This window comes from Saccostrea echinata, unplaced genomic scaffold, assembly GCF_033153115.1.
Source record: "Saccostrea echinata isolate AGI-Se365-2 ecotype Australia unplaced genomic scaffold, CSIRO_AGI_Sech_v1 ptg000022l, whole genome shotgun sequence".
In the NCBI taxonomy this organism is placed as follows: domain Eukaryota; kingdom Metazoa; phylum Mollusca; class Bivalvia; order Ostreida; family Ostreidae; genus Saccostrea; species Saccostrea echinata.
Genome location: NW_026889771.1, coordinates 12679566 through 12707390, shown reverse-complemented (window position 1 = coordinate 12707390; position 27825 = coordinate 12679566). Strand labels below are relative to the sequence as shown.

Sequence of the window (27825 nt, the reverse complement as noted above, 5' to 3'; positions counted from 1 at the left end):
AGAAGTTTATTAAAAAGAATAATAATGAGGATGCGTTTCCTCCTTAAGGAGGACCTTAAAATTAATCCATCCTTGACTATCCTACAAGCAATTTTTTTTTGTCATTTTGGAATGATGAAAAATAAATGTGCAGGTGATACACTTAATTTTTATTTGAAGTTCCAGGCATTAATTACAACAACAACAATATGACAGTTCAATAAATTAACAAAAGTAACAAATGTATAAATAGAGCTATTATAATACTAATATCGTTGGCCAGTTTCATCAGCAAATATGCCGGTCGTCTAAGTTTCTGCAAACAAAATAGTTTCGCTATAAAAATTAAAGGAGGCTTTAAACAGACTTGAACATTGTTTTTGTAATTCAAACGGAGGAAATGACAAACCAAAAGTGCATCAGTAATACGCAAAATACACTTTCCAGCATCTGGCTAATATAATCATGGAAGGTTTGAATTAAAAGATTTATTTATCATGCTATAACTGGAAAAAAAATCAAATTGGTTTTTTTTTATATTTTCAATTTTTTAAACAAAGATTGAGACATTTCAACCATTTTAGAGACTTGTTTGCTTTAAAAATCAAAAACAAAGATCCATCTGTAAAGAGCCTCTTGAAATAAAAAACCTGACTGTTTGAATCATGCGCAGTACCTGTGACTTCTAAGCAAACCCCATAACTTGTTTAAACCTCTTGGTAAAGTAGTCGATGAACTCATACTCATTTTGCTTCCCTTCCATATTTTCCTTAACAGTCGAGAATGCATCGGCAATTATGGTCAAAAATATACTCATCAAGCCCACGTACACAACAAGAATAAACATGAAGAAAAATATGGGACCCAGCACAGGTTGTGCGTTTTGCATAGCAACAAAATCAAAGCTGCCCAATGTGAACGCGAACATGGACTCTGCTGCGCCTACTACATTGCTGTATGAGATCATTGCGTTGCTGAAGAGGAGGAAACCTGTTGCCGTGAATGTCCAGAAATAAAGTAAGAAAGCGATGCTGAATACTTTGAGGTCTTTCGTAGCATACTGGACTGTCTCGCCCAACATCCCCATCTTCTTATTGAATTGTAAGAGTTTCAGGAATTGGACTGTGGCTAAGAATACCACAAAACCACACATAAATCCGTACATTTCATCATAAAGAGCTAAAGACTGGAAATTCACATAGTCCGCTGCAAATCAGAAGATTGTAGTTAATCATAGTTAGTGACAACAGTATCAAATAAAACAACCACAAGGTACATTTTTGTGCTAAATAAAATTTTCACTTTTCCTATCAGTATGGACTAATATAAACAATATCAAAAATCATCATATTTTGATCGGATACTGTTTGCATGTTTACGAAAGAAGATGAAAGAGCATATAAATAAACAAAAATGGATATTTAATTCTTACCCTTTTCTGGATCTTGTAATGCCTTCATGGCCAACGTGGTGAGTATTTGTTTCAATGCATACATAGCAATGACAGCGATGCAGAAGCAGAGTAAAGCAAACTCCAGCTTGTTCCAAAATTCCTTAAAATATTTCATCTTCTGTTTCTTCACTTTTCTGATACAACGTATGAAGAAATACAAACTGAAGATAGCATAAATGACCTCTGCAATGAGAACCATTATGCCCAGACCTCCAACGTAACTTAACAGGCGGAACACCTATAATGAAGTATAAAATGATAATGCTGAGTTGAAGCAAGGCTGTTAAAATAAGACGTAAGTTTTCATCTACCTTTCATGCAAGGATTTTAAGCAATTCTTCTTGTTTTGGGGCTGCATACCTTACACTCCAATCTAGCTACAGCTCCACCAGAGGACAAGAACTCGATCACCATTATCATGGAACCAAACAAGTTAATGTTTGGGTTGTATACGGTGAATTCTACAAAAATTGCTCTTGTATGAGCATCCATCCAAATGAGATTTTTCAATTCATTAAGTTTGCTTTTGGTCCTTTCTACGTTTCTCTCAAACATATACACATAACCTCCACCTTTGTATGTTGACATGGTAGCCATGTACGGTGCATTGGCTAGTTTTACAGAGCTTTGATATACCCATGGTCCAGGATTTTTAGGTTTGACAAGTTCTGTAATATTGTCGGGATCGGGCTTTATCCATCCTGGAAGGTAAACTTTGGCGTCGTCGTCCGTCCATCCATACTCATCTCGACAATGGTGTATCAAGGTACGCATGTATTTATTGACTTTGCATGTGTCTATTGAAAAAATAAAGTAGAACTCAACATTAAATTTTTAATTTAGACTTGGAAATTTATGTTCTTTTGTAGACATTAAGAAGTAATTTTGATATTTAGAAATAAGATGTAGTGTTTGCACATGTCAATGTTGACTGTACATGTCAGTGTTGACTGCCCATGTCAATGTCGACTGCACATGTCAATGTTGACTGCACATGCCAATGCTGGCATTGTTAAACAATGAAACTTCAAAATATCACAATCTTGCTTTGGAATTGATGAAAGATTATTCTGTTCAATTCAAATGTTTAATAGACTATGTACCAGGTTTAACGCGGAGCTGACGTAGGCGAGGAATACCGACACGCCTTGATGTCATGTCTTTGATACACCTCTTCTCCCACCAGCGCCTAATTCTGGTTCCGTTGTGGTAATGAGTAGCATACAGGGAGGGAATGAATTTGGTTTCAAGCCAAACCCAATACTGATCAACTGTAGAAATCTGAAGACCAAAACCAGAATTTGGAGACAAATTGCTGTCTTAATTATTTTTATTATAAAAAGTACTAGATTTCTTTTATTGTTATTGTTACTTAAGAGAATAAAATAATATTTACCGATTCAAAATTGTGGGTAAATGTGTTTTTGAGATTCGTTGCATACGTGAAAGAGGCCGAGTCCCTTTGCTGGTAAGACAAAAAGAATAGAATAATAACAAAAAATATATAAGCAGTCAATTCCTTCAAAACTTCTTCCATTTTAATTTCCAGAAGCCGTTGTTGTCTCGCCTCCTCTAGCGTGGCGGGGTCTGGAGGCTGAAATTCTGCGTTTGCCTCTTTTCGCTTTGCTGCAATTTCTGAAATAAGTAAGGATAGCCAAATATTATCCACATATATTCACATGTGTCTGCTATATCTTCTTGTCATAAAGTATTCACAAGAAAGGGTTTTTTTCGGATACGGATACTACTGCAAAAAAAGTAAATAAATAAGTAAAGTAAAATGGTATTTGTTAATTAATCAAACCTTCTATTGTCCCATTGTCTTTTCCGATGAATTCCTCGTCGTGGGCTGCTATCACGTTGTTCAAATCTTCATTTGTGTCCTCTTCATCTAATGCAGGCTTCTTTAATATACAGGCTATAAAAGCCACGAGAAACATAACCTGTGAAAAAAAAAAACAAAAGTTTTTAACTCAATTTTTTACAGATTTGTCCAAATTTTCGGGTTTAGATTTGTACAACAAATATATAAAAAGTTTTTCATAACAGAAGTATACCTTTATTGGTTGAACAACTATAACAGATTGGAAGAATGACAAAAGGAAGGTTGTAAGCCACTCGTTTGCCTTCTCTTTGCCCCATTCTAAACTGTAGAGGATGGTGAAGAATCCAGCCGTGGTGATACTTAGGAAACACACTAGTAGAAAAAGTAAATCAAGATTAGCCTTCTTTGGCAGAAAAAAATATAAAACGTAAAATCAGCTCAAATAAATATGAGTTGATTTTATATAATAATATACTTTAATATGAATAAAATATGACATCAAAATACAATGTAAATACTTACAAACCCAAGCAATATAGAGACACCAATGTGGAAGAGTTCCAGGCTTCTTTTTCTTCTTCTTTTTCTCCTTTTCATCTTCTGGGACACCAACAATTCGTGTTTTGGGTGCTTCATCCTCGTCTGGATCATCATCTTCTGCTCCATATTTAGCCTTTTGCTTGAAATTCACGAGATCTGAAATGTAATCCTTGAATCTCTTCCAGCGACTAGGCATTGCCGCATTGCCCCAGATTTGTGACCCGTTTGTGACGTTTTTCCATTTACCACGCTTGGGTTGTTGTTGATGCCTGCCTATCACGGCATTTTGTTTTGGACGACATTTTTTAAAGAATGTGATAAGGATGAAGTTCACAGGAAACACTAGCATTGTACTGGCAAAACTCACAAAGAACTGTAAAGGAAGGAAAATTGTTGATCCACTATCAACCTTTTTAAATTTATAACGATGTTACTAAGCATCTAATTACAACGTACCTGCTGAACAGTAAATGACAATGGGCCAACTTTAAGAGCTTGTGATTGTTTGGCATTATCATCAGATTTGAACCACATAGCATTTGTAATCATCGTCATGAACAGGAGTGACATGCAACAGGAAATACGTTGTGCGCGTGTGAAACTGCTTTTCGTGGGTCTGGAGAAGACAGAAAACCAAAGATGTTCATTGGAGAGTTTTTTGCGGACATTAGTGTTGAAGAGTTGTTTGAACGCCACTAGATCTTCCAAACCCGCCACAGGAAGGATCCTGTCTACCATTCCGTCATCCTGCTCCAACGCTAGCCATCTGTCACACAGGAATATGTATCTAGAAAAAAAAATTCAAAGACGAATTTAAAATTCAAAGACTTTGTGTTGTAAATCATTTTTCATCTGAGTTTGACTTGAAATTAGTTTACCTTGTTCCATGTGATGTAATGTGTGATGTAATATACCTTGTTTCGATTCGATAAAAATTCATAAGAATAACATGTTTATAAATTAAAGGGATATAACACGCAAAATCTTAAGTTTATTGATTCATTATTTTGTAGCCTTCTATGTACCTGTCACCAGTCTGAAGATCTGTTATCTGAACTTGATCCAGAAACCAACTTTTCTTTTTCCCTTTGCCACTGTTGTCGTGCCAGATCCTCATGAAAGTTAGAGGCCCAAGAGGCCTCTCAACACTACAGATATAGTTAAGAATACTTCCACTCTCTAGTTCCTGAAAGAAAAAAAATATGTAAAATGTTTTAAATCAAGACTTGCACTAAATTCTTTTATAAAGTTTCAAGAGTTTTTAAAAAAAAAAAATATGCAAAGGTAGAAATTGTGTGAGCTTATTTGCCCTAGGTCAACTGCCTGAAATCCTAATTACCTACCTTTCTATGACCATCATATAACCTTCTTACACCACTATCGCCATTCTCCCCTGAGACTATGAAGCTGACTTTGGATGTTGTAGATGCGTTTTTACGAACTCCTGTCTGCACTGTCATCTGGTAGTGATAATTATCCGAAGGAAGATTATCTTCTAATGGTGTTGCGCCCCACTGATACCAAAATTTTAAATGTCAATGTTAAATATGTATTTCATTCAACTAATTATTGAATGTAGTAATCATGTGTAGTAATAAAGGTTTTACTGATCTAGAGAAGAGTCGCGGAGTAAGGAGTTGATCCTTACGTCGCGGGTTCGAATCCCACTGTGGGACGTAGAGACCGGTCCTTCTGATGAGACCGTATAAACCGAGGTCCCGTGTGGCAGTAGGTGCTGGCACGAAAAAGATCCCTCACTGCTCAATGGCCCTCAGTGCCGAGTATAGGTCAAAATTTGTAGCTCTCCACCGACAAGTGGTGGCGTCTCCATAAGAGTGAAAAATTCTCGAGAGGGACGTTAAACAATAAATAAACAAAAACTGATTTAGAGAACACTTACTTGTTATTAATGAGGATAGAATTAAATAACAAATATTGAAATTATATGTATTTCTCTGCCATTATTGCTCTAAGTTTAATCACTCTCACACAGAGATTTTTATTTCTCTATTAGATGCCAAAACACCATAGCGAACCTCTGATTGATTGTGGTGACGAAAAATGGTTGTATAACGCTTCATGTACTACAACTTCACATTATTTGCTACAAAAAGGGTTGTAAGTAATCTCCATTGTAGAAATATACCAATGGGTTGAGTAAATACTGGTTACAGGGAAATTTTCGCCTTCGTCACAAGAGGGCAAATTAATTCAAAAAGACACAAGATTTTGTTGACAAAACTGTGTTTGTGTGAATTTAAAACTGGCCCAAAAAACAGGGCGAAAATAACCCTGAATACAGTACAATTGCCCAAACGGGGAAAAAGGTCCATGCATTGAGCATAATATACAAGTAATAATAGTTTGGTTCTTTTGCAGCATAAATTTGTTCGTAACTCTTTACAAATCCTGAATAAATCTTCTTTGATACCTTTATAATATCCCTCTTATCCATATACCGGGACCAGATCAGCAAAATAATGTAAACACCAATAAGGGCTACGACAGTGGAGAAAACAGCAGCATTCTCGTTCAAATTGGCAAATTTGGCCCAGACATTGGAAAAGTCAATCGTGTTGGGAGGTACTGCAAAATCTCCACCAAAAGAAGTCAGATGTGTACACAAGCATTCGGTATTCCACTTTGTGGTACCATTACCAACCTGCAACGAATTCATTACTTTTAATCCAAATAAAGTATAAAGCAAATGAGGACGTTCTAGACAAAGAGGCAATTTAGAACGTATACTACTAACATAATTTCTCGTATCAGTGACCATTTTAATAAATTTTGGTAAGTACCTTGCAGCCATCTCCTTTCCATGTCTCTGTTTCTTCATCCCAGAATTTACAACTCGGCACAAAACTTTGTGTTGAGTAGTTCAAACACGTCTCACTGTTTCCAAAATCGACGTCAGTTTCTACACGAAGCAAAAAATGTAGTATGCTAAAATCACGTCTCTAGGACTACTCGCATTTATATATTAACTTGAGGACATAAATATCTCTTACTTGCGATGCCAATGCTAACCCAGTAGGAACCATTCAATTTTGTCATATTTTGTGGAGGGTAGAATGTATGAATCAGTTGATTTAACACTTGCGGATCTTTAACACCCGGGAAATCGCTGGGATCGTGAGGCATTGAAGTCTTGAAGTCATAATGAGTAGCATTTGGTGGATTTTCGTGCTTAAAATAGACATTGAATCTGTCTCCTTTATTATCAGGCCACAACAGGAAGTGAAGTGCTGTGTCATTCTCGGTAATTGGTATGGGATGATTATTCCACTGAGTTGCATCTAACGGAGAAACACCCCTTGGAACGCACAACATCCATTGGCTTGGCTCTGGCACATCTTCCGCTTTGCCTTTTTAAAGTAGAATTACAGAATGAAGCATTACCCGCATAGACTGATGTTCATATACCGTATAATATAATTCAATTTATTCATCATTTTATGTTTATTAAATCTAAATTAACAGGCTTAAAACCGATATCTGAAATCAAGAATGGAATGTAACATTTTGATTTTCACCCTGAATCATAAGTCTCATCGGTGCCTTCGTGTTGTTTACTTTCATTTTACTTCCTCCGCCACTTCCGGACAGATCTAGGGATAGGACAGAAGATTGAATTCCATTGGAGTTAGAGCCCCAGGTCTTTGGATTATTCTTGGTGGTGACGAGCTATAAAATAAAAAAAATATTTTATAGAAATTTTAACCAATGAATTTGAGAAAAAACAGAGTTTGATAAAGACGCGCTTACAGTAGTGCCAACTCCCTCGCCATCTGCTGACTTTGGTATAACTCCTTCTGGTATCTCAAAACTTCCAAAACTTGAGGACATTTGTGCTGGGCCTAAAAAAACGACAATAATATGATTTAAAGTCTTTTTGTTAGATTTATCGTTCGTGTTTTCTTTTAACATTCATGTTTTAAAATCTGTATAAAACTAAAACCAGTGTGAGGTATTAATTACTTCACTGACATCGATCGCTAATCTAAATTAAGTTTTAATTTCTGTAAACGTCTATCTAGATGATTCTTTAAAGTGCAAACCTGGTTTATCAGGATCTATGTTTTTTAAACCAAGTCCCATTCCTGGGGCATTTATTGCACATTCTTGTTCGAGGTTGTCCTCTCCCTCTATTTCCGCTTCCTCTTGTGTTCCATTTCCTGGAAGCGATCTTCTTCGTCTACGTCTTCTGGATGCTTCCATCTTATTCAGCAAAAGTCCCGATATAGAATCAACAGCTCCAGTGCTAGCAGTTGCAACATCTTTATCCTAAATGTGCAAGAGATATCGGGCTCAATGTTCGGCAAAAAATTGCAAAACATTTGTTTGATGTTGAGATAAAAATTTCGAATTTAAAACAAATTAAAGAAGGAAGAATATTATACATACTGCCCGTAATTTTTCTTTATCAAGTTCGGATTTTTCATGTCTACAATACTTTAGCAAATATTTCTCGACGTCAAATGGTTCCCATTCGATTATAACATTCCGAAAAAACTTCTCTGCGTCGGTCAAAGTTGCTTCCTTGTTGATCCACATTATTTCAAAGAAATTTTTAACGGCTCGCCGGAAGGCCTTTTTGAATATGAACACGAATTCATACAAATCGTCAAAGAATCGATGAAGATTTGCGTCTTCTTCCTTCATTATAAGGTCATATGAGTCGAGTTCTTGAGTGTTGCCGTCTCCTATGAGTGGTGAGGGATTCTGAGATGCTTCTCGCTTCTTTCTACGATTCTTTGCTGCTACTTCCGCTTTATCTTCCACTGGTAACAAATTGCTCATTCCGGATACAGCGCCTATGGAAAACATAAAACAGTATTATGTTAAATCCTTTGAAATACATTGTTCCTTTAGAAATCCATGTACATCAAAAGATTTTTATGTGTAGACCTACTTGCTGAGGCATCTTTTACAGCATCATAATTGGCGTTTCCAAATTTGCCTTTCATCGTACTCATACTTTTATTGACAGCACTGCCTCCAGACGCCTGAAAAATGAATAACATTGTCAAATCAAACCAATCATTATTTTCAACGTATACTAGTATATATTCATGGTTAAAATTAAATTAATTGTTACCCTAGCGGTAGAACTGGTCTGGTCAGGATTTGACGTTAGATCAGCCACTGCACTTGCCATTCCTTTGCACTGGTCAAGATTCTCTGCCTTATCAGCCAATTTATCGATCAAATTTGTCATAAATGCACGGACCTAGAGAATAAAATTATGAAAGTTCAAAGATGCGTATAAAAAAAGTATCAGGCATTAGTTCTAAAGAATAAAAACAATAACATTTACTTGTGTATTTGAAATTACATTTTGTAAAGTAAAATCCTTACCTCTGTCAATTCTTCTTCTTTGTCGTCACTGGTGTCATTACCCTAATCAATAACATCAATTCTTAGTAATCCTTTGTTTCAGACGTTGAATGTGTATGTTGTATACATATATATCAACTTGAAACTTTGTAATAGTTTTACAACAAATTTGCTAGTTTGTTTCAAACTTTTTTCCAAATATTTTTTTAAATAGGAAAGTGAAGAGAACACGTCAACATGTTCTTCTATCTACTTTTAAAATAATTTTAATTCAAGTTCATGTCATTCAAAAAATACGTAGACAATATCGCCTGATATAAGTTTTACAAGATTTATAATCAACGCATTTTCAAGTGCAAACATATTTATTTTGTCGTTGTGTTAAGTTTCATTCCATTTAATTCCATAGAACTCATATTATTTAATTTGAATTCAGCATGCTGTGTCACCACGGAGCACTCTTAACTAAATTGTATTGTCAAAAAAAGTCGTAAAAGTTACTCTATTACTCTCCCTCGTCATTTGACATTTCTCACAAGGTTTGTAGCGCCTTATTAACTCATTAAAAAGGCCTCCATAATACTTGACACATAGTTTGCTAACAATTGTTCGAGTAGCATAAGTTAGTTTGTCAGTCTTTTCAAATTCTTTACTGTGTAACTCTGCTTTTATAAGTTCCAAAACAATGATGCCACATATCACTTTCAATGACATTACTAAGTCTTTTGACCAGATCTTTAATGAAAATCTGTTTCCTCACAGACCGTACCTTATCCGATGTCAAAATCTCTAGCACCCGAACACTGGCTTTACCATTAATATACAAATGCACGACTCACTTCTGCTATATTTCTTGGTTTTTCCAGCATTTCAAGAGTTTATTTAGAGGTTTCCGGAGTGCGAAACAAAATTATATCGCTACTTGCTGCTCTGTGACGTCCTTTAACCTCACCTTTTTTCGCTTTTTTCAAAGAGGTCTATCTGTCTCCTGAAATTAATTTCTCTCAAACGTTACAATTTGGTACTTAACATTATAAAACAAAAGTATATTTGAACGTTTAAATTTTATTTCGTTTAAGCGTCATTTGTTAGAGATATAAATATTGGCATAATTAAGTGTATTGTTAGAGAATTACTCAATTTTGACCGTGCTCCGTAACCCTATTTTCGCAGTTTTAAAGTTTAAACAATTTGGATATTTATCAAGATACTAGTATAGTTGAATTTTTTAATTCAAATAACTTGGATTTATTGTTAAAGTATGTCTACAAATTTTGGTTATAATATCACATTAAATAAAAATGTTATGACAAAAGTCTACGAACTTTTTGAATGACCCTCGTAAATGGCATATATAACTGAGTTATATACGAATTTTGTTACGATAACTCATAAATAGCATATGTAAGCAAGCAATGCATCGACAGCTACTAACCCCGCCAGACAGAAACTCTCCAGACACTACGGCAACAGCCCTCAGTAAACTACCAGCGTCCTTGATGCTTTCCATGGCTTTTAACTGGCCAGAAATGTCCGTGGAGTTGGTCAATTTGATCTTCACTCTTTGCGTCGTAGTATTCATTCGACCTTCTTTTGAAACAAACAATTTGAATACAAACTCCTCTGAAGCGAAATATATTGCTGGAAAAGACAAGCGTCCATCAAAGACTGAAATGGAATTTGTCATATTTTCAACATTTATAAAGCAGTCCTTATAATCGTACAGCCTTATAGGATTGGTTGTAGTCTCTTTGAAAATTATATCTTGGTAAATCATTGTCGATCGTGATTCTATCTGCTGGAATGGAAGACCATTTGCCTCTTTAAAGTCGTCGCTTGCTATGCAGAGTAGATCATACTCTAACCCAGCTGTGTTGTTTGTAACCAAATCTGGATCACGAGAAGGATTCAAATCAAAAACAGCATTGGCGTATATAAGGAAATCGGTTTCTTTTTCTCCAGCTATTTCGGCGTAGGGATTTGAAGCTTCAATAGAAAGGAATACAGACTTTTCTGCTACTCTGAGACTATGACCGATTGGCGCCACAGAGACTGTTAGTCGATAGAGACCATAAGATAAATATACTGCCGGAATAACCAAAACATTGTCGGTAGATTCCATAGAACAAACTTCCTTGATTGGTTCCTTTTTTCCTTTGTTGAATTTCTCAGCTTTCCAAGAATACGTGAACTGGCCACTCGATACGCAAGAGGATTCTGACGTAACTGTAATGTTGAATTCTTCAGAGCGAATTCTTTGTATGGGACGTGCAAAGGTAGACTGGATGTTTGCAAAATCTATTTTTGGCTTTTCACAGTTCTTATCGTCCACGTCATCAACTATTATTCTTTGACAAAGTTCCGCCTTTACCGTGGAGAAAGCATTCATCACTTTTACTTTCACACGATATCTTCCGCTTTTTGAATATAAGTGACCAACAGTTATGACCTCATCTGAACCTCGAACAGCAAAGAATTTTGGTGACTCTACAAACTTTTTCTTGCGAATAGGACTTTTTGTAGGGGTCGGTGTTGTTCCTTCTGTCAGTGATTTAGATGGTGTTGACATAGTTGTAGAAATGACATCAATAATCGCAGTGACGACCCTTCCTAAAATATCTGTGCTGTTTTTGGAATCTTCCAGAGATGTTGCATTTGTCAATGTACTGTTTGATTCTAAACTTTTATCATTTGTATTTGAATCACTTCCCCCTCCTGTAACAGTTCCATTTTCCAATTGACGATCTGTAAATGTAAATTTTTCATCACCAAAATCTACTTCGTATGTAACATCGGATCCAGTATAACTAGTGATGTTAACTTTTGCATAGGTATTCATGAAAACACGACCATATGTGGAAGTCTGTAAGTCTACATGCGTAAGATTCTGTCCAACTTGGACTACAACACACTGGAAGACCTCGCTTATTTGATTTTTTGCTGTTACACAGATCGTGTATATCCCCCAGTGTTCATATATATGTTTATTTTGAAAAGTTGTGAAACTCTGTGTCGGACTTCTGTAGCTGATGTCATCAGTATATCCGTCATCGTGTCGAATTATGAAATCTACTTTATCTGGCCCTAACATTTTATCATTCAGATCCACATTTAATACCACTGGGAGAGTTTTGTCTATTAATTGACTTGTGGTCAGTTTCATGGATACTATAGGAACCTCGACCGATATCAGGTCTTCGGCGCGCGATACACTAATGTCATTGGACAAGTCCACAATGAGAGGATAGTATCCGAGAGAAGGATACTCCACTTCAAACATCATCCCAAGTGATTGTTCTGATTGAGCAACGTAAAACATAAAGTTTTCACCAACACCAAAGGAACAATTTATAAATGTTTCCAATCCGGCAGGGATTTGAACAGTTATATTCGTTGTAAGATGCCAGGCATTATTTCTTTTTACTGGTGTTATTGTTGCCTCTTCTACTAGATGTTGTACATAGAAGATACGATTAATAAGGGTCCTGTCTCCACTTTTAATGGTGATTAGGTTTTCGTATGGTAATAAATCTGAGGATTTAACCAGAATTCCAATTGTCTCAACTGTGGATTCCAGTCTTTGTTCTTGATTGCGAAGAACAGTAAGAGTCTCCAGGTACTTTTTCTGACCGTGTATTCTGAACAAAAAAGAGTCTTCTCTGTTGTGGTATAAAAATGGAATGTCAAATAACTCGGAAATAAATGCAGTCGAATTTGTTGTTTCTCCGTAGTTATTTGAGCAGTTGAAATTGATGAGGTATTGCCCATAATAGGTATACGTATGGTTTACATGTGTTGCGGAAAGGTAACCATGTTGGGGTTGTCTACTGAAGTAATTTTCGTCTCCGAATGACAATGTACATTTTGTGTCGTAATTATCGAATACTAATAGTTCATATTCAGCTGATAATTGAGATTTCGAATGAGTCGCCGATACAACTGTCATTTCTGGAGGTATTCCTTCATCCACATTTTTCACCTCAAAGGATATATTTTCTGTCAACGATATTTTACCAATGGATGCGGAAACACTGATATTGAAAACACCTTGAGAATTCCAAAAATGACTTAAAACCTTTTGTTTTGTGTTTAATCTTACACCATCTCCAAATTGAACTTGAAAATTTTGTAAAATTTGAAAGTTTGTTTCAATTTCAATGCGAACAGTTTCAAATGGTTTGGTATATGAACGATTATGAAGTGGTTCTACTGTAACCGACATGCGATAGTCGTGCTTTGTTGTCCATCCCGACACGGAATATAGTTTACCGACCTCTGACCCGGAAGTACATCGTTCGTCTGTGACAGCCAACTCTAAAACACCAAGACTCAAGCATCTGCACTTTTTAGTTGGGCTTATTTCTATAACAGGACTTTCGCAATGTGCCCTGCAGTCGTTAACTGCAGTTTTAGATGCTGACAAATCTAGATATGAACCCTCATCTGTTGTTTGTAGTCGACATCCTAGGTAATAACTGTTATCATCTGCAATTAATGGATTATTATCAGAGTTTTATAACTTATTAATGTTTTGTTGGGCCATCATTAAAAATATCTTGTTTCCCCTAACCCGACCCAAAAATCCCAAGTTGGGTAGGTAGGTAGGCAAATAATTTTTTTTGACAGCAGCTTTGAAAATACATAAAATTGAATGGAATGATACTTTAAAAAAGAGAGCGAATTGTTAACAGCTAGAATACCATACAGATGCCGTTTAGACTCAACATTTAAGATGAATTTATTCACAGCTATTACTAGTATTCAATCGAAATATCTCATACCAGAGTAAATTTGTTGAAATTGAATACATCTGTTTAAAAGATTCTCGGGTACGCAAAGACTGGACATCAGAGTGTATACGTAGTTTTTCAGGGCTTCAAAATATGCAGTGGTTCCAGAGCATTTCGTTGTGGAGTCTCGAAGTAAGGAGTATTTCTAAGTTGCAGGTTCAAATCCCAATGGGGGACGTTGAGACCTGTTCTTTAAGTGAGACCAAAAAAATTAGGTCCAATGTCGCAGTAGATACTGGCACAAAAAAGATCCCTTACAGCTCAATGGCCTAAAGTGCCGCGTACAACTCTAAATTTGGAGCCCTTCACTAGACAAATGTTTAAATAAATGCTGTTGTCCCAATAATTATCAAAGGAATTCAAATCAAAGGAACAACCAATCTTCAAGAGCCTTGAAGAAAAATACACAGAGCTTGTATCATAATTTCAAATCTATTTGGAAAAAGTATGTTAACACTATTTAATTGAGACAAACCATATTTAAAAATGATAAAATGTCATACACAACGTCAAAGTCTTGAAGTTTAACCCATGAATAAAAGGCATGGAGAAAGGACGTTTGAATTCTATATTAGGATGAAATATGCAGACATAATTACAACTCCTTTAATTTGTCCCATATTGTAAATATAGGATTAAGGAACATTGATGAACTGTTTATAAGATCAAAGCTCAAATTAAATAAAACGCAGTAAAATTGATTGGTGTGTTCACAATGTGGGCCCTTGTCTGCACATGAGGGGTGTCATGAGGAGGGCCTACGGGTCTTACGTACCTTAATTTTAAGACAGGTTAGTAAATACAACCAACACACTCTTCATAGGTCATTGTATATTACACTTTATTAACAAAGTGTTTCAAGAGTGTAGGATTCTTATATGCTAAAGGCATAAGGTTGATACGTCACCTTTCTTTTAAAACACGAACTAACCCTCCGTGACCACATATTGTGGGCGCCATTTTATTTCCAACAAACGCTTGACAATCACAGAATAAAATCAGAATTTCTGATAAAAACGGATTTTGATGGAATTCTATTTTATAAAAGTTGATAAACATAAAAAAAATTATTGGAATAATCTTATGAAAAAAACTTTCCAGTCGGCGCGTTTCAATTGGGTCGGTCGCGTTAAGGGAAACAAAGATATTTTTTATTTTGGCCTTGTTGTTTGTTTGTTTGTTTGTTTTTTTTTTTTTTTTTGTTTTTTTGTTTTTTTTTGTAAAAATTGTTTTACAAATGATTGTTACCGGCATAAATGAAAATTTCTGTTTTAATTTTCTTTTTTTTTTCAATATTGTTTATGAAATATAATATGTGATAATAGAAATCGTTGTCACCTATAGGGTAATCCTCAATGGTTTTCGCGGAATCATAAATGACAATATCCTGGACATCAAACAAGTCTTGGTCTACAATGGCGTTTCCCTCTGTATTCTGTCCGATAACAATCTCGGAAAAGGGGTCGAAACTGTCTCCTTCGTATTCTCTCTTTTCGGGTACATCCTTTTTCAGAAGATGTTTGTCTACGTAGATCTGCAACCCTGCACTGTCGTTCCAGGAGGCGAAGATGTTGCTCCACAGATTTGGGAGAAGTCGGAAACTCTGTTTCCATACTTTTTCCGATTTAGAAATCCCAAATTCATACTGATCGCCGTATCTTTGCTTCAGGTAAAACCCTTCAGAAAGGTACGAATGTCCCCCAGATGTTATAACGACAACCTCCGATGAGGTTTCATTTGCTGGCCTCGGTTTGAGAAAGAAAGAGATAGTTATACCACTCGAGCATTTGTTGATATTTCCTAGACACCAATGTGAGTAAATTCCGAAATTGACGTTGGAGCCAACTTTTGGAGATACTCCTGTGATTAGAGTGACGTCATCCTCTATGTACGTCAAGTGAACATCATTTGCCAAGACAGGGGAAATGGATAGGACTGTAATATAATTATCATGTATGTACATTCCCTTCTTGTTTTCCTTATGTTACACCTTGCAAAACAAATTACATTTCATGCATGTCAACGAAACACAAAGCGAGGTGTCACAATGATAATTTGGCTTAGAAAATAAAGAAAATGGATTAAAGAGCTTTTAAGTATAAAGTGGTAAAATATTGCAAATATAAGTATTAATATTGTGAAAAATAAAAAGATGCACGTCTCCTGTGAGTTATGATACAGTGCAAAGGGGAAAAAGTTTTTTTTGATATATTGATTGACACGTCATATTTTATTGGAAGAGTTTTGCAACGGTGGCAATGCATTTCCATCCATTTTACATTTTGACGTACTTCCATGTGAATTAGTTTAATCTGATTCATCGAGAAACATTTGGTAAAAAAAAAAATGCTATTACCCTTTGAGTGATGAAACCACGCCCTCCAGCTTGATAGAACATAGCAAAAGTTAACACTTCTTGACGACGGGAGGTATTTCAAATAAAAATTTTGACTGCGCGGAATCTATGCGCGCACGGTTCACCGTTTTATGTATTTGTATTACATGTATATGACTGTATAATTCCTGGCTCTCTGATTTAATGAGATGCAACATTGTAGAACTCATATATAAGTTATGTTCACCTGCACGAGACCTAATTCCAGATGAACGACAAAAAGTAGATCTATAATTTCCAAATTGATGTAATTAGTTATGAAAAATTGTGTTAACTTATACCTGAACTACCAGGTGAACATAACATTTATTTGTTTCTACAATGGACGAAAAAAGATCAAGAAACTCCGAATTAATACGTACTTCTCTCACGGTGTTCGCCAGGAATTCGACGAATGTAAACAATTACATGTAAGAAAGATGGTAAGGTTTATTGAACTAGTTTGTGCCATTTATCATTGAATGATATAATAAAACAATCATTGCCATTTTTTTTAGTCCATACGATAATTAGACCCTTGAAGTACAATATTCACCTCGCCCTTCGGACTCAGTAAATTGTGCTCTTCAGGTGGCCAAATCATTGTATTGACCTAAAAAATAGTAATAATTGTATACATGTAGTTTAATATTTTCAGTATAATAATATAACAAATTTTGCATTGGTAAGGGTAACATCGAAAACCACTGTCAACCGAGGCGCAGCTGTGGTTGACATTGGTTTTCTTGGCGTGAAAATGTTCAGTGTTATTCAAACAATATATATGCATTATTTTCATAATGTTAATATTGTATATTTTTTTCTAATACATTGGATTGGCGTTAAAAATAAAACTCAATTTCATATTAACAGCATTATACATCAATGACAGAAATATATCCGTTTGATATATTGGTTTTCATTAACGCTCTGCATCTATAAAAATTGAATCTGCTGTTGGATTATACTGAAGGAATTTTTAAACAAAATTCTGTCTTTTGTTTAATTCATAAGCAATATCGTGTATTTCTGAAAAATTTCCATACCCCGATGTCAAACACGAGTTGTTTTTGACGTAAATGAACTCACAGAGGGCATTTTTTTTCTACATTACAACGTCAGCTTCATTGACATACCGATTAATTTCATTGATATTATACCAGTCAACTTATTTGACATACGTGTACCGTTGGATTAACCTATCTTAATTATTTTTTTCTGTCATTTATTATCTTCGTTAATTTCAATAACTTTATTTTTTAAAATTAATTTAATTATTTATTATGTCTATCAATATGCCAAATATTTATTGTAGGAAATATGTATGTAACGAAAAACATAAAAAGTAATTTTTCTAATACATTACAGTTAAGTGTAGTCTTGTCACTAAAAAATCATTATATGTATAATTCTGTAATTCATAGAATCCAAATGTTTTTTCCCTAGGTTTCAAACATTAAGAAAAAAAATCAAAATTATTGTTATTCATAGTCGCGGTTAGGGATGTGCGATTTTATCGGTATACCTGTATATTGTGATTTTTGTTGTTGTTGTTTATAAGTGTTTTTTTTTTGTTTTGATTTTTTTTTTTTTTTTTTTTTTTTTTTTTTTTTTTTTTTTGCGCAATACGTAAATGTGATACGGAAACTAAACTACCGGTATTTAGTATGTAATTGTAAATTCGGGAAATAATTAATTTTTTGTTCAAACTCGAGAATTACAATTACGGGAATCTAAGAAAAACAATGACATCCTAGCATCCAACCATGCTTTAATAACAGAAAAACAAAATGAAAAAGTTTTGTTTTCATACTATCTTTGTTAGAAAAATCATGGAAATTCATTTAAAATCGTAGTAAAAATTATGTGAAAAAATATCATGATATCATCGTGATATTTTTTTTTTAAATCGTGATATATCGTGATAAAAAATTTTTCGGCGAGACAGTTACTTCAACAATGCAACAAAATAAGTGAAATGTTTCATAATTTCAATTTTTGTCCTTTTTGTGAAAAATATAAGACAAACTAGAAACTCATTGCGAGCAATGAGAGGTCTTCCGTCCAATTCTGAAAATAAAAACGAAAATTCAAGCTTAAAAAGTGATAAAAGAAATTCAGACATCCTGGAGATTTAACCCTGGTCGTCAGCGTGAAAATCCAACGTGCTAACCATTAACCATTCACCTTTTTGCATCACTTCCTGTCACGATCGGAAGTAACGGCGATACAAGATTTTCTCACGATTCAAATAAACTGATGACTGACTATCAGTCCTGAAAGTTTTAGACTTCAGTCCTTTATTGTGGCCGAGCAATATTGTTAGAACAAATTCTAATTTTGAGGACAGGTAAACACGCGACCGAAAGTGAATTTTATAAAATCTCTGACTCTTCTCTAGACATTTGCAGTATCTTCAACATACATAAAATTATTTCAAGTACTTTATCGATAAGCAATATTTATGAGAATGTTAAATATCAAAATAACGTAGTTTATCTCCTAAAACCAGAAGTTGACGTTTTTATTTCCGGTGGGACCAACATCTTTCGAATCTGAGAAAAAGATGCAATAAAGTGATGCAATTTTTAATTAAAAAAAGAAAAGTTGAAATTTTCGATTTCTTTGATCACTTCCTGTTACGACCGGAAGTGACGGCTGACGCTCTTAACCCAAATGGTTTTGCCTTCATCTTAAGGTCTGTTGTTCAAATAAGTTTGGTGTCTTAATCTCTCACCGTTTCCGAGATCTTGCTCAGACAACTTCTCATTTTGAGGACAGGAAAACACGCGACCCGGAGTGAATTTTACAAAGATATTTGATGTTACTCTAGATATTTGTAGTCTAAATAACATATTTAAAATTCATTTCAAATACTTTATCTACAAAGGATATTGATGGGAAAGAAAAATATTCAAATTATGTAGTTTTTCTCTTATAACCGGAAGTTGTCGTTTTTATTTCCGGTGGGACCAACATCTTTCGAATCTGAGAAAAAGATGCAATAAAGTGATGCAATTTTTAATTAAAAAAAGAAAAGTTGAAATTTTCGATTTCTTTGATCACTTCCTGTTACGACCGGAAGTGACGGCTGACGCTCTTAACCCAAATGGTTTTGCCTACATCTTAAGGTCTGTTGCCCATATAACTTTGGTGTCTTAATCTCTCAGCGTTTCCGAGATCTTGCTCAGACAACTTCTCATTTTGAGGACAGGAAAACACGCGACCGGAAGTGAATTTTACAAAGATATTTGACGTTACTCTAGATATATGCAGTCTAAATAAAATATTTAAAATTCATTTCAAATACTTTATCTACAAAGGATATTAATGGGAAAGAAAAATACTCAAATTATGTAGTTTTTCTCTTATAACCGGAAGCTGACGTTTTTGTTTCCGGTGGGACCAACATATTTCGAAACTACAAAAGAGATGCAATAATGTGATGTAAGTATTGATTTAAAAAAAGAAAGTTGAAATTTTACGATTTCTTTGATCACTTCCGTAATCGACCGGAAGTGCCGACGACGAACGAAAATGCGATTCTGCAAATTTAGAAGTCACGTTCTATGCTCTCCAATAAGTCTCCAGTTCATATCATTAGCCATTCTTGAGAAAAAGGGGCGACAAAATTTCATTTTAAAATCAGGAAATTGCCCGTAACTTGGAACCAAAATGGAATTTTCCAAATTTTCCTTGTGATGAACAAAGTTCATACAATGACTGATTTTTCCTGAAAGTTTCATTGAAAACGACTGAATACTTTTCGAGAAATCGCGTGCACAAAATTTTGTCAAAAAAAAGAATAATAATAATAATAATAATAAGAAACAGTAGAATCACTATAAGGTCTTCCGTGAAGACGGAAGACCTTAAAAATACTCACTTGCGATATGACAAGAAGTTAAAATAAACCAAAGTCTTGCTGCCTTATTGTCATTCATTTCGGAACATGATCTTTCTTATGATGAACTTTCTTAAAACTGTTCTCTGTGAGGGAAAAACTTAAAAAGAACTTGGGGGGAAATCTACATGGTTGAATAATTTAATAAATCGATATGAGATGGCTTGATTTGATTAAGCCAAGAAATCATCCCGTTTACACCAGGGAATCATAAAGAGAACTCGGGTTCTTTTTATTTTCTACCTGTCCATTAATTATGCATGCTTAATTAGTCACCTTGACTCTTGGTTAGTACTGTGGTCAGTGTTATTGATTGACGTAAGAATAATAAAATCAAAAAATTAATTCTCCTGCAGTATCTCAAAACATCACGGAAAAAATAATGTAAGCGCCGATTGCAGATTTTCTTGATAATTTTATCAGAATGTGTATTGAGCTTGATCTCGGAAACGCCGATGATGCGTTTTGAGGATGATCCGTGTTCGGTGGTATTTATATATACGAATTTATGCTACTATTTGTGTGTGTGTGTGTGTGTGTGTGTGTGTGAGAGAGTAAGGGTGCGTGCGTGAAAGGTGTCAAACGGGGACAATTGTTTGTTTACACACCTTCCAACCGGGGACAACCTCCCAACCGGGGACGTCCCCGGTTGTCTTCGATTAAAATTAGCGCCAAATTCGAAATCAGGGATGTCTAATTACCCCAAAAAGCCGAAAAGATCCATTTTTCAACATGTTGAAAAAATGTCCCCGGTTAGTTAGGATTGAAACATGTGTGTGAGTGTGAACTTTTCACAATTACCGAGGATTCTTATTTGGAGGTTACACACGTGTCCCCGTTTGTATAGTGAAAAACTTGTCACGTGACTTTTCTGAAACAAACATTACATTGAGATCTCATTCTTGCCTTTTATATCCGTATTTTTTTTTCTTTTTGAGAGAGAATTTATATATAATTTATCCTTACTCGTGTATGAACATCAGTCCTTGTGACAAACGTTCATGTCAATGGAACATCTGGGTTACAGATTTATGATCGACTTAGCATTTACATGTATGCTTGTGACGTATGCTTTTGTTACTGAATGTTCTCAGTTTATCATAGTAATATACTCATTTTGCGGTTTACAGATTGGCAATTCTGTACTCGATTGTCTTCCCTTTTTTATCTTTTTTTTATTCATTTATTCATTTATTTATTTATTGGGAGAAAATTTTAAAGATTTCGGCTGCAATTAACACACAAAAGAGCGCAAAATTTGCTTTGAATCGATACATAATTTTTTACTAAAAGATATCAATGAGAGTAGTCTTAATTTTTACAAATAGGTCAAACACATGAACATTTAATTTAAATATTTTAAACATTAAAGATGAATTATACGAAATTGCTCCTTATGATTTTTTTCTATATAAAGGAGATGGGCGAACAAGGCTTGCAGAATGCCTATTGCATTAGATACATAAAAATCATATTAAATTTGTGAATTAATTATTAAGAATAAAGTCCTCATAATTGTAATTTTTAAATTTTGACAAGCAAAACGTATTTGATAAAAAAGTTATTCTATTACCAGTACTAAAATCCCGAGTATCACTTTCTTTTTAGACTTACACGCTAAACGCTAGACTTCACAATTCTGGACGAATAATGACATTTAAATCATGTTTGTGATATGAACATTGACTAAATGGACTTGAAGTATTTCTTGGAAAGATACTAACGTTTTGTCATAAAAGTATTTTTCAGGTATAGCTGATCGATGTTTCGTTAACAAAAAAAAGTATATATTTACGCAAGGCCATTGAGCAGTTAGAGATCTTTTTCGTGCCAGCTCCTACTGCGACACAAAGCCTCGGTTAATATGGTCTCATCCAAAGGACCGGTTTCAACGTCCCTCAGCGGGATCCGAACCTGCGACGTAAGGATCAACTTCTTACCCCCCCCCCCCCCCCCGACTCTAAAGCAAACACTCTAAAACTCTCCAACCACCACTGTGCCAAGCCAGAAACTCGGAATAAATAAGCACTATGGGAGATGGAACTTTGATGTGATTGCAGGCAAAGTAAATTAAATTACCTAAGTAACCTTTCTAAAGTCGCCCGCGTGGCCTTACGGTTCAAATCCCACTGCAGGACATGGAGACTGGTCCTTAGGATGAGACCGCATAAACCGAGGCCTGTCGCAGTATATGCTGACACCAAAAGGATCCCTAACTGCTCAATGGCCTTGAGCGCATAGTATAAGTCCAAGTTTGCACCCCTACACCAGCAAATGGTGGCGTCTCAACATTCGGAAGGGACGTTATATAAAAATAAACAAACAGGCAAGCAAAACTGTCCTATAAATTGATATCGATACCTTTGGGACCATCAATGTTATATTTTATCCTTGTGATGTCACTTAAGAAAAAAAAATGTTTAATTCGATTGACTCAAATTTGCTGCCAGAAAAGAATTAATTGATGCGTATTTCCCAATCATTTATTTATGTAAGAATCTAGGCAATGTTTTAGTATTTACAAGTGGAATATGCATAAAGCACTCTACTAAGAATGTTAAATTCAGGGGTTCTGTCTTCACTGAAGGGCAAAGACTGTTATACAGTGAAAATTTAATCAATCTCAGAAAATCTTCATCAATTTTTCTGCCCATCTTGAAGAAGCATGTAAACTGAACGTATGGCTAGGAAGCGCTGTTTAGTATACTTTGTAATCTGACACCTGTGCAATCTGTTTCACTGTGAATTCCGACTTTGAATTTCATTGCTAAGTTACTATTTTCCCTGTTCTTTACACAGTGATGTCTCCGATACCTTGTTTTTTACAGCATAAAATTTGTGTCCGATTTCGTTTCGATTACAGAATCTGAAGCGTGCTAACGTTTTCTGTCCAAAGTTGTCACCGATCTTAAGTTATCATTCGGAAATCACTCGTTATTTTCACTTGTTCCTTCATAAAAGAAAGTTTGTACATGATTTAAATTAGTAGTCTACTTTTCATGCCCAATTATTTTAAAGCAACCCGTAGCAATGGTTTTAAAAGGGGGCATCTCCCAAAAAAATTGACAAAGAAAAAAAAAACTAAACCGTCCAAACTCGAAAAGGGGAAGGGGGAGGGGTGATGATGGACATTTCCGTTACATTTTGGTACAAAATTTTTAAAAAATTCTTGAAATTTGTTCTATCTTACAGCAACAAAAAAGAGGATGGCAACCTGCATCTAAATGAAGATTACACTAGAAAAAAATTATACTCAAAAAAAAAAGTGAGGGGACAAGCCCCCCCCCGCCCCCCGTTCTATGGGGTTGTTTCCAACACAGGAATGATCTAATTTGAAAACGGAGAATACAGGTGTCCTTGATAAGCACGCATCTTATTATTAAATTACTGTTTAACATTTGTCTACCTATCCATCTATCTGCATGCAATTATTTCCGTTAGAAAAATTATGTTGGTCCGCACGTTTCCAATTTGTCATTTGTTTTTAGTAACGCCCCGTCATTACAGAGTAGTTTCTCTTTTTTGTATTTATTTATTACATTTTGACTGATGGACATATGGTGTGACAGCTTACAGTTATGACCGTCTTGAAGTCTTCTGATTAATCCCTTGGCCTTTTCCATACACCGTGTTTCCGAATATTTGACATCCTATTGTTCAGTAGAACTCTATTCCAAAATATATTTTTCTTTATATTTATTCATCACCATTAGGTTTTTGAGTCTTTAACAATACATAAGAAAGTGCTCCACCAGACAACTTCATGACGGTTATCGTTACTAACCCAGTCGCACACTGCACAAAACATATACGCCTAATAGTTTAGCAAAACGCTACATGGTTTGAACTTAAAGGTGGCAGGGGATAGTTTCGTACTAAAGACCCGGTCAAATTTCTTAAAAAATTGAGATATCCCCCGTTTGATGTGATATTTTATGTAGAAAAATGATTAGAATAATTATGGGACACATTTGCAGTGTAGCAGAGTGCTTGCTGAAAAAAATGATGTGCAACATGTAGGTGTCACTATGACGCTTATCATATACAGAGTTGTAAATGCGAAACTAAGACACGTGGTCAGTTGCAGAGGAAATTCAGCTGAAAAGCAGTGGGCCTAAGAAGAAGGTGTGTATCTCAGAGGGAAGGTGAATGACCCCATATCAATTGGTGAATTTTTATTAGGGCTTGCATTGATTTACAGACTACTGGGAGTTTTATCCTGCTCGCTCGGGCCTGGGGGTGGGTTGTATGGGTGTGAATGAGGCCCAAATCTTGGAAAAACAAGCCAAAATGTGGGGAGTCCCCAGGTGCATTTTTGGTAAATGTGCACTCTAATACGCAGATTACATGTAATTTGTTGACATAATTTGTGAGCCATGGGCATATGAAGTGTAATTAATTAGCCCCTGGAAAACTGTCCCCATGTACATGTTTTTATGGATCGCATGTATATGTATACCCCCTCGGCACATGTTTGGCATTAAAAAAAACTATCCTCTGCCACCTGAACGAAGCGTACACAGATTGCACAAAGCAGTTCACACGGAATGCTACTCGGTTTACATGAAGGGCTGCACTTTGTACAGGATTCTCACACGCTTTGGCTTCATTCTTAATTTTTCTGTTCGGGTTCTCTCGGAATTTATTGAAATTATTACAGTATGATGATTGAAGAATCAGCAGTCGCGATATATCACATTATGTTTTCATTAAATCTTACTTCACCAGTACCAAATAAAGAAAGAATAACATTAAATGTCCAGTTTTGATTATGACTTCATTTTTTTTTAGAACAAGTGTTTTCTTGAATGTAAAGGTTTCATCCAAAAGAACATTTTTTTATTACTATAGCCTTATTTCCGCACTGAAAATTTTCATCGTCATTCAATTTTATCAATCGTATGGTAGTATTCTATGCTTAAAATTGTTTTATTCTTGAGATTAAAATTAGGTATCAATTCGAAATTATATTGTTAACATTGCGTTTGAATTTTGCAGTCGGGTCGATTTTCTTAAACTTGTTCTTGCTTTCGTGGCAAAATAATACTCATTTAGATTAATATGAGTTTTATGTATAATTTGCAGAGTTAATTTAATACTACATGTAAATATACACTTTACCAGATCTGAACTTTATCATGCATTTTTATTTATTTTTGAAGATGGGGGAGGAGTAGTGCGGAGGTGGTATGGGGGTGTTACAGTGTGTTTACCATTTTATTTATAATCTGTTATTTGCTTGGCTAAGGACGGTAAACATATCCATATCTATGCATGGGACTAGATTGAAATTCCTAAAACGTGCCTCATTAGTAGAATAACAAATGCATGTTAAATGATTTAACTTTAAATTAAAGTTCCATATCATTTCGACAGACTGAGATTTCTTAAGGGGAGAGATACGTAAAGAAATATCAAAATATCAATGAATACTTTGCTTTGAACAAGAAAAGAGTTCTATGTGGTGTTGAATGAGCAGAGAGAGGGGGCAGTCTTACGCTGTCCATATGTCACGGCGAATTGATCAGTGTGTGCAGAATATTTTTATTTTTTTTTTTTTGCCTTTGGGGTATGATTTTTCAAAAAAAAATTTCTTCCATCAAATAACATTTTAAGTTTCTAATTATTCAAATTATAAGTTTCATTACACATATAAAGTCTAGACGATGTTTTATATATATGTCTTCTCCAAAGCTCCTAAATTGTTAATATATTCTGAAGTTGCCTTTGTTTTTACATGTGTACAATTCCAGAGGCAGATCCAGTAATTTTGAAAAGGAGGGCGGTTAGACATGTTCTAGAAACGGATTGTATTAATTCGAAAATATGATACATATAATGTACAATTCCACACTAGGCATTTTTTTTGTATTTGATATTCTAGCTCAATATAAAAAATATATATATAAAGCACTTGTACATCAAAATATATATATAAAAAAAAACTACACAGATGTCCCGAAAAAAGGGGAAATCCACCCCAAATAAAACCATGTATTTTCTGTATCAACGATAAATACTAATGGGAACAAATATCCACACACGTCATGGTGTATAAAATTGTTTCAAAATAGTTTATTACGTAGTACGTAAAAGTTCATATATTTTTAAAAAAAAATTTAAATTTCCAAGCGCATTTTTTGTATACACTGAAAAAAATAAGTATGTTTTCAGTGTTAAAGAAGTCTGCTTCTGCGCTTATCTTAGTTGGATTAGAAACAGGAAAAAGAGGCACATAATAATATCTTAGGATTATCTTATAAAAGTTAATTTAGTAAAGGAAAATTGATACTTTTGTTTTCAGAAGTAAATTACATTTTATCAAAAGCGGTTATAATTGATTCTGTCCTTTATAAAAACTTCTTTCTTTCTTTTTTCACCTTTGCAATTTTTAAATGATACAGTTTAATTTCAAACGTTTCCTCCTTTTGAGGCTAATAGACATGTACACAACAAATGACATCTCATTTCTTAAAAGGGCCGCTAATGTAATTTCAAAAAGAAAACATTCGGGAGATTGGTTTCTGTAATAAATGATTCCTTATTGTGTCGAATATTGATTTGGCAATGTGCGATCATATTGCCAGATATAAATTCTCAAATGTCGGACATGGAAATATTTTTTTGACAGTCACGCATCATGTTCAGCTAATAAAAGCTGAAATTGTTTTTATTATTTTTTTTCTTACATGTACAGTCATTTATTAACAAAAATTCGTTCTTACATAATTCAGAGTATTCAAAGTTGTTAGAAGAAGTAGTAAAATAATTTAAAAGAATTTATTACACCTCATTATAACTGTTCTATACAACGCGTTAACTGATTGGTCCAATACAGTCACTTGACAGGGTCATAAAACATCATATTTCCCTGTCGCCGTTATGCTAAACCACATCGAAAACATCGTACATTTTCCCCTTTGCAATACATATCCTTAAACTAAAAATTCCGAGAGTTGCAAAATTAATAATATTAGAAAGGGTTCATCTGCCAAACAGTGACGAAATTAGCAATTATCTTCTTTCCAATAAGGGTGTTTTGAAAAAGGGGAAAAAAGATACGGAAGACAATAGACTTTTTTAAAAGTGAATTAGAAAGTGGAGCCTAAATTGAATGTTATTTACAAAGGCTTGGCTTTTTCGGTATAATACCGCAAACGATTCATCTCATTATCACGAGGGAAATACGAAAATTTATCCAGCCAATAAAATCCATTTCCCCCGGGAAAACCATCGGGGAATGATTTAATCCTCATATTTCGCAGACGATCATGCACAAAAATATAATGCACGTTAAGACTTCATTGTTTGTAATTTTTTGAGATGGCAGCTTAAATATACAGAGAAATAAATCAAGAAACAGTTCACTCTTTTGTGCGCAATTAATATGTACTTTTTCTTGTCAATTTTGGTCAAGTTGGAGGGGGGGGGGGGGGGCTATACTTCTCTATTCCAATTTCCTCTGGCAGATCAACGAGCTACAAATCAGCAACTCCAAAGTTATATGTAAATTCTCTCTTTTTTCGCTTAACACGTGCGCTTGTTTTTCATCTTTTCAGTAATGCAGATTTATTTATTGTCTTTGTTGAGCTTGCGATTGATGTTCATTTGGTTGATGAT

General features: G+C 34.8%; 1 protein-coding gene across 1 annotated transcript; it reads right to left on the bottom strand.

The window, feature by feature from the left end:
• Nucleotides 1–128: 128 nt before the first annotated feature.
• On the bottom strand, nt 129–15890 carry LOC133190726 (uncharacterized). Its single transcript, XM_061326412.1, has 23 exons — nt 15266–15890; nt 10573–13622; nt 9159–9200; nt 8899–9030; nt 8713–8806; nt 8205–8614; nt 7859–8084; nt 7566–7657; nt 7334–7484; nt 6809–7165; nt 6599–6717; nt 6229–6459; nt 5141–5311; nt 4823–4983; nt 4254–4584; nt 3780–4170; nt 3490–3629; nt 3237–3375; nt 2829–3067; nt 2536–2713; nt 1793–2229; nt 1412–1670; nt 129–1185 (listed from the first exon to the last, which is right to left on the bottom strand). The coding sequence occupies exons 1-23, from the start codon at nt 15888–15890 to the stop codon at nt 665–667; spliced, it is 8496 nt and encodes a 2831-aa protein (XP_061182396.1). The 3' UTR covers nt 129–664.
• Nucleotides 15891–27825: the final 11935 nt, after the last annotated feature.